General features: G+C 36.8%; 1 protein-coding gene across 1 annotated transcript; it reads right to left on the reverse strand.

Annotated features, from left to right (window-relative positions):
- Positions 1-103: 103 nt before the first annotated feature.
- On the reverse strand, positions 104-10333 carry LOC107864069. The gene is made up of 6 exons (XM_016710329.2): positions 9467-10333; positions 8266-8477; positions 1318-1603; positions 1146-1231; positions 950-1041; positions 104-852 (listed from the first exon to the last, which is right to left on the reverse strand). Exons 1-6 carry the CDS (start codon positions 9830-9832, stop codon positions 590-592), a joined length of 1305 nt encoding a protein of 434 aa, XP_016565815.2. The 5' UTR covers positions 9833-10333; the 3' UTR covers positions 104-589.
- Between the last annotated feature and the right edge of the window lie 1109 nt (positions 10334-11442).

The raw sequence follows: 11442 nt of genomic DNA on the forward strand, positions 1-11442 counted from the left end.
GCACAACATTCCGAGGATCCTCAAGGCCTGTGGAATCTAAAGATGCTATTATAAGGAAAGAAATCAAGAGATTGCAAGAATGCAGCATATTGGTTGTATGAACTTGACAAACTATAAGCAGTATTTCTATCAATTTGTATGTGCAAACCAAAATACAGGTTCCAAATTTTTCGTCAATATCGCTTGTCAAGAACTTCTGCTCCTGACTGAACAAAGACAACATCCCTAGCCATACCAGAATATTATAACATTCTAGCCACCCTAGCAAAGCAAAACAGGCAGGGTAACAAGGGATGAGGATTCCTGCCACATTTCAGGAAACAATCATAAAGTACAACGAAGCAACTTTTCCGCTGTGAGTCACATAATAGACTCACTCCTGGAGAGTTCTCAGGCCTATCCGAACTTTTGCTCCTTCAATTCGAAACAAAAACCTTACATGGAAGGTTTAATGTAGATATGGATCCCTGACCAAGCTTTAAGTGGTGTCAGAGTATGGGGTATTAGATCTCAAAACTGTTCAACCGAACTGACAATCTAAACTTCTCCCCACTGATCAGCAGAAAACTTAGGAGCACCAACGGCTGTGTCATTTCCATGGAGAATAGTGCAGACGGAAAAACTGGTAATCAGGAAGGATAACATGCAAGCGCCGAAGCCAACTATCTGCAGCTTGCAACAGAGAATTTTCTTGCTCGGATTCATGAGGTCCACATGGACTCAAGATAGAGCTTTTCAGTTTGTATGCAGCAAGGCCAAAGACTGGCAAAGAAATTCTTGAGCATGCGTTTACATTTCCGAGAACTTTTCTACCAGTTGCACCATGATAGCGTGGTTGGACTGCGCTCAAAGCTGGGAAAATGACAGAAAGATTACTTCAGAATAAGCACCGGGAAGTAGAATTACACATGCATAAAACAAATACATAAGTCTGTTGTGCACACAGTACCTCTTGATTGTGTGGACAAAGAATGAAAGGTTAGAAAAGAAGCATCCAGATCCCGCAATGTAGGACCCATGGGTATTCTGTATATCGGATACCTATAATAGACTGTGTCAGTCGCAAACTAAAATGCAAAGTAAGAGCTTCAAATATCCTCATCATGCTGCAGAATACTTTAACTCCTGTAGAATTGTAAACATACCAAGCTACAGAAATCCAACTAGAAGGCAGTAAATCAGAGCTCCTGCACTTCTTCAGCTCTGGAAATTGAGATGCCAAAACTGCTATCTGATAAAGAAGAGAAGATTGCAAAACAAAATTACTCATTTAGGATAAAGATGTGTTTTTCTTTCAAACACTAACAAGTGATGTACCTTGTCCGCCAATGGTCTTCGATTATGTGGTTGCTCATGCTCCAAATACTCAAACATGAGTTGCCCAAGAGACTTAGAAATTTCAGCTTCATCGCTCGATGGACCCGTGACAGCCTTATCGCTCAATGATAGTCTATCTAGTCGCTGGACATTTAGATTTACAAGACTATGCTGGTTCCACAACCCATCAGAAGAGGATATTGATCGCCGCTCCACTTCACAGTCACTGCTTCCACCACTGCTGGTTTCCCTTGATGAGTCAGCATCACCCTCTTCACCAGGCCTCCTGGAAAAAACAAAACAAGCACAAGATACAAGGTAGGACAGATGTTAAATATCAAGCCGCACCACATTCAAGTTATCTTTAGGTGAAACAATGAAACATTACCTAAAATATCCAATGAAATTTTCACAATAACCAGACAATCATACAACTAAAACAGACTGTTAACATGTAGCAATCAGTTACTCTGCTTGAACCAAACACATTAGTAATATTTTTTATGAGATGAGTAAAATACATAATATTTTAACAAGCTCCTTCCTCAACTTACAGCTTATTCCTGGAGAACATGTCCAGAGAAGTACTAAAAGAACAAGTCTCACCGTCACACATGGCAGATGTACCAAATGTGTTTACTTTAGCCACTTCAGTAGCTAAAGTGGATTTCTAAATTTCTGAAGCTAACCCTGTTTCTCGCTGAACCATTTTCAGATGCTCCTTCAGGTTCCCATCTCACAGGTATCACAATAAAATAAACCCCAGAACATTGGATCCTGCACTAATTTGGCATGTGTGTTTCATTACCATGAAAAGGTAATATCATGAAATAGATCATAAATTTCTAACATCAACCATTTCACTAGCCTATGGAATTGCCAAACAGATAAGAAGTCCAAAGTCATCGCTATGAAATTTTGCCTTGAAACCAAAAAGTTTAGTTTCATAACAAGGATTAGCAGAACCAACATGAGTTGCAGAAGTTAGTTCAAAAACTTGTGAAACTGATGGATGCCCTAAAAAGCACATCCACCATTTACCAAGCAAGGGAATCGCCCAATAAACTATCCAGGTAAGCCTGTGGAGTGAAGACCAACACACCTTATAGCACACCCTTCACAGAGAAAGATATTGATAGTAAAATAAGGAGAAGAGAACCATGCATTTACTTTGGCAAACAAGTGTTTACCCAATTGAGTAAAAATGTTTTAAATGAGTAGCGAGATGACGTGGAAGATGAGTCATCACAACTGTGATTAAAAAAAAAATTGTGGTTGCAACAAAAATATGTTTATCGTTTCATTATAACTTTTTAAAGGTTAACAAGTATCAGCAGAAAAAACAGCAATTACTAGCAGCATACACAGCTGACCACGAATTAATTCAAAGGTAAAATGGAACTTTGATTTGTTGATGGAGTGAGCCAGCTAAACAGAGATTACTGCTGCTTGGTTACTTATAGCTCTGCAAGAACTTCCTCCACAAAGCAAGTAATGAGCAGATTCTAATCATCAAGTTCACATTGAATCTGAACAACAGCCTCAACTAGAGCAATATGATCATATTTCCTACTATCTATTTTTTTAATCATAATACTTTATATTAATTTCATTAACAACACAAGTTTGAGTTTGTGGTGAATATGATAAAGAGAGAGCAAAACACTGAAACAACGCTACTTGCTAGCTTCGCTTCTGAGAGACTTTTCACACAGACAAGGTTTCGTTTTTGCCTTTTTGGGATAATGAGGACGGGCAAATGCAAGTACTCAACAGCACATCAAGTTAAACATGAAGGTCTGCAATGGAATGTGAGTATATAAACTAGTATTTTGCTGTTTTTATTAGTACTAGTTTCCTATATACGTGCAAAGCACGTAGATCTTCACTTAATTATTTATGAAGAAACAATAGACTACATTTATTAAAAGTTACATATAAGAACTACATTTTTTTTACAATAATTATAAAGCTTATCCGTACTGGATATTTAGACCAAATCAATTCAACTACCACTAGAGGCAGCCCCAAGATATGACGATCACAGATGCATTATTATATCCAATATAAATCTATTGCTGGTCATAAAGATGATACCAGCAAGTATATATAACCAATCAGTACGTGGTAAATTTAATAGTAATAGATTATTTATTTATTAGGGAGGTTCTATGGAGATGTTTGAAGGCTAGAGGATTACTTGTGGCATACACTAGGGCGATCAAGGACATGTGGGTGGAGAAACGGTACACTCCTAGTTATGATGGGACTACACCAAGGATCAACTCTTACCCCGTTTTTATTATCTTAGGTGATAGATTAATTGACGCAGAGAACTCAAGGTGAGGTGTCAAGGTGTATGTTATTTGCGGATGACATAGTTCATGTTGTCATAAAGCTAAGCTGGAGGTTTGGAGACATACCCTGGAGTCCAAGGGGTTCATGTTGAGTAGGACCAAGACTGAATACATGGAGTGTAAGTTCAATGGTGTGAGCCTGAGGCTAGCGTCAAAGTGAGGTTTGATGCACATACCATCAAAAATGAAAGAAAATTTCGAGTATCTTGAGTCGATTATCCAAGGAAACGGGGAGATTGATGATGATGTCACACATCATATTGGTGTAGGGGGATGAAATGGATGTTCGCATCTGAAATATTGCGTGATAAGTCCGCTCTTCATAAAAAAACTTTTGTATTTGCGATTCCATAAGGTGCCACCAAAACCTAAAAGCAAGTTCTACAAGAATGGTGGTTAGACCAACCATGTTGTAGTCAAGAACTCCTATATTCAAAAGATGAAAGCCACGAAAATAAGGCTGTTGCGACGGATGTGTGAGCATACTAGAAGAGACAGGATTAGAAATGAAGATATCTGAGACAAGGTAGGAATGACTTCGGTGAAGAACAAGATGCAGGAAACGAGGCTGAGACAGTTCGAGCATGTGAAGAGAAGATGCATGGATGCCCAATGCGGAGGCATACGAGATTAGCTATTGATGGTTGCAGGAGAGGTAGGACGAAGAAGTGTTGGGGAGATATGATTAGACAGGGACATGACGTAGTTGTAGTATACCGAGGATATGACCTTAGATGAGAGGTTGTGGAGGACATAGATCAGGATAAAAGGTTAGTAAGTAGTACAACGTTGTCTTGCTCATTCTTCCATACTAGTAATAGTAATATTTCTCCGATATTTTATTAACCAATCTCAAGAGGTTGCATGAGGCGGGCGATAAGGCAAGAGGTCGTAGGCCCAGAAATGCGATCAAGTAAATAGATCTACGAATGAATGCATGATATCAACTTGCAAAATGGAGACTTGGAGGGGGATCTTTCACATCTTTTCGAGATCCACCCTACAATCTGGGTGATTGGACTCCACCATCATGCTTATCATGTTTTCTATAGTATGTTGCCATGATTTTCACTTCCATTATTTCTTTTTCTATTTGTTTTAATATGCTTTGAGCTAAAGGTCAACAGGATAGAGTCGCTCTACCTCTCAAGGTAGAGGTAAGGTCTGCATACACTCTACCTTTCCCAAACCCCACTTATGCGATTACACGTGGTAATGTTGTTGTTACTGTATTTGTCAAACAATCAGCTACCCGATGCTAGTTTTTTTAAGCAAAAAAAGGTTGGTTTACTTAAGTTCCTCTCTCATTCGACTCTACTGAATAACATTATAACATGGTATGCCAATCGACCAATGCCTCTAGAAGCCTACACCTGATAAGACTTAACCATCTCAATAAGCAAGCATCTAGAGGAACAGTCGAGTTGCGCACATGCTGATCTGACACCACTGTTGTATTGAAAGAGGGCGTACGGTGTAGGAATGGAGTGGTTGACTGGTTGTTAAACGTCATGTCAAAGATGCCCAAGAATGGAAATGGAGAACAACGATCTTGTTGTACAAAAACAATGGTGATATTAAGAATTAGAACAACTAAAGAGGTATCAAGCTGATAAGACATAGTATGAAAAAGTTGATAGGCCACAATATGAAAGTATAGGAGAGGGTGGTGGGGATGAGGGTTAAGGAAAAGTGTGTTTATTAACGAAAACCAATTTGGATTCATGTCGGAGAGCTCAACTATAGAAGTCATTCATTTCGTGAGAGAAAGAGGAACTTAAATATGTTCATTGACCTACGAGAAAAAATTGAAATAAGGGATACACAGAACTTAAATCAGGGTCATTAAGGAAATGAATAATGGAGCCAAGACACGAGTGAGGACAAGGAGGGGACTCGAAGCACTTTCAGTCGTGATGGGGTTGCACTTTAATTGCCTAGATGATGGATGCATTGATGCGACATATCTAAGGGGAGGTGTCCAGATGACATAGTATTGATTTACCAAACACACAGCGACGTTGACGATAAGCTAGAGGTTTAGAGATCAACCCTTTAGTCTAAAGGGTTCGGGTTGAGCAGGACTAAGATAGAGTACTAAGAGTGCAAGTTTAATGATGTTACCCATGAGGCAAATGTGAAAGTGAGGATTAATACTCAGGTCATTTCCAGGAGAGAGTATCAAGTATCTTGGGCTATAACGCAAGGAATGGTGAGATCAGCACGGATGTCACACATCATATTGGAGCATGATGGATGAAATGGAGGTTCAAATTTGGTATCTTGCGTGATAAGAATGTGTCACCAAGTCTTGAAGGTAAGTTGTATAAAGTGGTTGTTAGACCAGCTATGTTGTACAGGGCCAATTGTTGTTTGGTGAAGAACTCGCTCATCCAGAATATAAAAATAGCAGAAATAAGGATGTTGAGATTGACGTGTGGGCATGTTAGGCAAGATAAAATTGGGAATGAAGACATTCAAGAACTTGTAGGAGTGGCTTCCGTTGTGGACAAATGAAGGAAGTGAGACTCCGATGATTCGGGCATGTGAAAAAGAGATGGCCCAGTAAGGAGATCCGAAAGGTTGACTTATGGGGAAACTAAGGAGTGGTAGAGGCAGGCCAAAGGACTTAAAACAACGGAAGGTCGGAGTCAGTACTGAGAGAGGTCATTAGACAGGACTTCAAACATATGCAGCTTATCAAGAACATGACCCCAGATAAGAGAATATGAAGGTCGAGAATAGGGTAGGAAGTAAGTAGGCAGCCGCACTGTCTAGTTTCCCTTATCAGTGGTATTAGTATATTTTTCTCCAACTTTCTTATACTTCAATTTTATTATTACATGTTTCCTTTGCATACCACCCTCCCCATAACTTGTGGAATTTCACTGCATATGTTGTTGTTGCTAAATTCACTAAACTTTCAGAAGTGACTTTTATCTTTTTTTACTGTACATGTGTTTATTGTGCCTTCCAAGTTCCATCTAATGTGATACCATCTTAACATCCGCATCTATACGCTTGTGGTTAACTAAGGAGAATTACTTAATTTACAATCACTTGTTTAACTATGTTAAAGGTTAAGTACATCCACAACTTCTAGAAAATGAAAAACTAACGAAACGATCTTCATTGAATGCAACCAAATATAGAATCTGTGCTTTGAACTTTTTCTTTAATAGGCATCATACAATTTTCTACTAACACGTCGCACTTCCTCAACTCGCATGAGAGTATCCATCTGAGAGTTAAGAGACCATAGATGGATAATATGATAATGGACTACAATATAAAACATCAAACTACCCCTTGAAAAAGCAAACATCACATGCTATTTAGTAAACTATTTAAGTTATCAAAAAGAATAAGTCATTATCCTAAACAAATTTATGATATAACTACCGTCCCTTCTATTTAAAGGCATCGCTTATCAAATGGTAGTTATTGCCTCAAACAGAACTTCAAGTTCATAAGATCCATGATTCCATTTGAATCCAATTCCCTCTCAAGCTTTTTTTGGGCCTAATCATCTCAACCCCCAAATTTTGGCATGTATAGTTATTGAAGTCTCTTTCCTTCTTTGCTTGCACTTTATTGAGTTGAGGTTCTATCAAAAACCATCTCTCTATCCCACAAAGGTAGTCCTACACTCCCAGGTTTCACTTGTGGGATTACACTGGGCATTTTGTTGTATAGTAAGGGGGTGACTTCTACAAGAAATAAAAAAAAAACAAAGGTTCCTGCTTTACTTTTGGAGTAATTCCATTGCAATGATTCATTTCTATGAGCATTATGCAGCAATGAAACAATCATACCATGTAGCTAACGGTGTGATTCTAACAGCTGGAAAAAAACTTGAGGAAGATGAGAATTACAGATATTAATTGGTGTTTCATGTGTCCAGACTCAGACAGGATGTGGATCATTTCTTACTACATTGTCAATTATAAGCATTTCTATGGACGGATATCATAAGATGGTTCAGGATACAATGAGAGCATGTCGGTAACTATGAAGAATGCACTATTGAGGCTTTAGAAAAAGGAAGAAAAGAGATTGGGCTTTCGGTGTTGCTCCATTAGCACTCTCTGGACAGTATGAAGGGATTAAAAAGCAAGAGAGTTTTTGAAGGGGAAAGCTAGATTTTGTACATCCGAGGAGTAGTCCCCTACTTTTATTGTCCTCCTTGGTACACCATATGAGGCTCCCGTTTATATGTAAGATTGGCTGCGAGTCTTTCCCATTACTTATAAAATTAGATCTTATGGCATAAACATAGAAGAAGAAGAAATTAATATCTACATCCCAAGGAATTAGCCAATTGAAACAATTAACTTAATCCATTCCATGTTAAAAGCTTGTGATCCTATGCTGTAGTCCACTCAAACATAACTACTTTTTCGTCTTTTATTTAATCCACTCAAACTGAACTAAGAAATTGAAAAATTAAAAAGGATAGCTGAAGTGGACGCCAATTTAGATGGCATTTGGCAGGCAGAATAAGCATTAATAGAAATGGCAAATAAGCATAGACCAAATAGAAAGACGAATTAGCACAAACAAAGAAAAAGAACATCAAAAGTTGGCTTACCTAACCCGTGAAGACGGCTTTGATGGATCTACGTACAACTGGATGCCAGATAAGAAAGGTACATAATATTGTACAATTGAATCTTTCCCATTCAACAATATTGGTACGCCCACACCATATACACTCCACTCGCTAAAAGCTTCCCAAAGATCCCCGAGGCAATAATATACAGTTGGCTCTGCTTCCCTTGTTCTACGGCCTCTTACATTCACCTATCCATCCAAAGCATGATTAAACAACAAAAAATACTTTACCTTGATGTTATTCCATTCTTAGTACAACAAATAAATCACGCAACCAACAATACCACTCAAAAATCAAATTGCAGTTGACCACTAAATGTCAGAAATGTGACACAAAAATAAAATCGTGAAATCAAAACAAAAAGTTTCAAAATCTCGAAAGCAAAACAAACAGCATTTGCTTCTTAACTATGAAACTACAACTACTACTCTTCATCCCAAAGTAATTCAGTTGGGTTGATATGAATCCTCAATTCAGTTGGGTTGATATGAATCCTCAATATCCACTCCGTTCCAAAAATGCAAGAGAAAGTGCAATCAAATATAAGAACTTGAAATCTATAAGCAGATCTCGCCTCATTTGATGATTGTTTTAGCAATAATAGATTTTTTTATTTTTTTTGAAAAATTAATAGCTGTATTAGCTTATAACTCGGAGAATGAATATATAAACCCCTTTAATACCTCAAAATGAGAAATTTGAACATCATGAAAGAAAGCAAACAACATTTGCTTCCTAAATATGAAGTACAATTACTACCCTTAATCCTCATCCAGTTCAATTCGGCTGATATGAATCCTCAATATCCATTCCGCTCCAATATGCAAGAGAAAGTGTGACAAAAATGCAGCACTAAAAGATTGTGTTTTTTTGAAAAATCACTAGTAGTATTAGCTTATAACTTAGAAAATTGAATGTATAAACCCCTTTTATACCTCAGAAAAATACTTCCTGAAAACTATGAAACTACAATTACTACCCTCCAATCCCGAACTTTAGTTCAATTGATATGAATCCTCAATATCCACTCCGCTCCAATACGCAACACAAAGTGTAACGAAAATGCAGCACTAAGAGATTGTGTTTTTTTGAAAAATCAATAGCTCTATAAGCTTAAAACTCATAGAATCAACATATATCTATGAAATAACTCAAAAAAAAAAAAAAACTCTTATACCTCAGAAAAATGCTGGGCGGGCACAAAGGGAGTAACAGATTCCATCAACCGGTCCAAATTGGTAATATTTAGCGGAGGCGACCTTGGCACCGACGCCGAAGCCGCCACCGAGCTTACTGAGGGCATTTTCGACAATGTACTAGTCACATCATCTAAATCCGTCCTATTCCCCACTTCCGCCGCCACCGCCGCCGCTTCAGCTTTAACTACTACTCCTCTCTGCTTCTGCTGCTGCTGTTGCTGTTGTTGCTGTTGCTGTTGCTGCTTTTGTAACTGTTGTTGTTGTTGCCGACGCATAGCAGGAGGGTTGTAAAATCGGTCACCGCTGTGGCTCCGCGACACTGCGAAGCTTCCAGAACCTGACATTTTGGTACCAATTTGTGAATGGTGAGTGGAGGTTAAATGGAAATTGGTGAAATTGAGCAAGTGAAAATGGAAAATGGAGGAGATTTGAACTGAAGTGAGGAGGAAAAATTGAAATTTGGGAGTTACTGATTAGGGTTTTGGAGGTTTTTGGAGGGTTTCGAATCAATGGGACATGTTGATTTTTCGGAGTTTCTGATGGCGGAAAAAAAATTAAATAAAAAACGGAAAATAAGAAAATATTTATATTTACTCACTCCATTTCATTTGAAGGGATCTTTGTTGATAAAAAAAATCCTTAAAAAATACTATATATATATATATATAACACTTTTCTTAAGCAACTGTTTATTAGAGATAAGAATAGATGATAAATACAATTCTCTTGATTTTAATGTAAATAAATTAATCAAATAAATTAAAATAATAATTACTTCTAACAAGAGGTCAAGTAAAATTAAATAAAAAGAAAAGGGGGAAAAGCAGAAAATAGAAGGGGAGTTTTGTGGAGAGGAGAAAAGGGGTTTGAGCTTTCACTTTAGTAACACGTGCAATTGTACTTTGACACGTGTGGTTAAGCCAGTCAGAGACATTGCCTTGACCCGACCCGTATTGCCCACCTACCCCCTCGGTACTTGAATATTCCCATGTGCCTTTTTAGTTCTTCCTTCCTCTTCTTCTCTACCAATTTATATGACCGTGTAAAAAAAATTCAATTTTTGTGATTACTTTGATTTGACCATAGTTTAAGAAGATTTTTAAAAACTGTGATCTAAAATATTTGATGTGGTTATAAATTATTTCATTAAGATAAAGTGGATATGATATAAAATATTTATTGTGATTGTAAATTATTTCATTAAAGATAAACTGAATATTATAAAATTAAATTATTACAAATATGTCATTCTTTTTGTGACTGACTAAAAAGAAAAGTATGTTTATGTAATTATAAATCATTTAGTAAAGATAAAGTGATATTTTAAAGTTAAATTACTATGAATATATTTTTTTTCCGACGGATCAGAATGAAAAGTGTGCTATATAAATTCAGATGGAATAATAAATAAGGCACCAAAAACTAAAATAGTTTACTCTTACTCACAATGATATATAAAATAATACAGTGAAAGAATGACAATGAGTGATCAGAAAGAGAAAAACATATCTCCTTTTTTTAGGAAAAAATCTAAATCTATTGTTAGTACATAAGGCTAATATGAAAATCATGTTTGATCCTTTTAGCACATGGTAAGCTTAGCAAATGTTGGCTTTTCTCTATTCTATTTTTCCTTTTTATTGGTTTTTAAGATATATTTATTTATTTATTCAATATGTTGTGATTTTTTTAAGAGGTTCTAAAGATTGACATTTAATTTTAGAGACATATTAATAGCATTCAAGTTGGTCCATTTGTGTTAAGGTTGACGAGTTTCAATGTAAATCAAGAAGATATTTATGATTAAAAAAGAACTTAAGAACGAGTCCAAAATTAATGAAGAAGCATACGCTAAGGGTTATACATATTTTACAATTTCAAGTTCAAGTCCAAATAGAAGAAGACTGTGCCAAAATGGGGTTTTAATTAAATTTAAAAAAATTTCCTTATTTAG

This window comes from Capsicum annuum, chromosome 3 (genome assembly GCF_002878395.1).
Source record: "Capsicum annuum cultivar UCD-10X-F1 chromosome 3, UCD10Xv1.1, whole genome shotgun sequence".
Classification (NCBI taxonomy): Eukaryota; Viridiplantae; Streptophyta; class Magnoliopsida; order Solanales; family Solanaceae; genus Capsicum; species Capsicum annuum.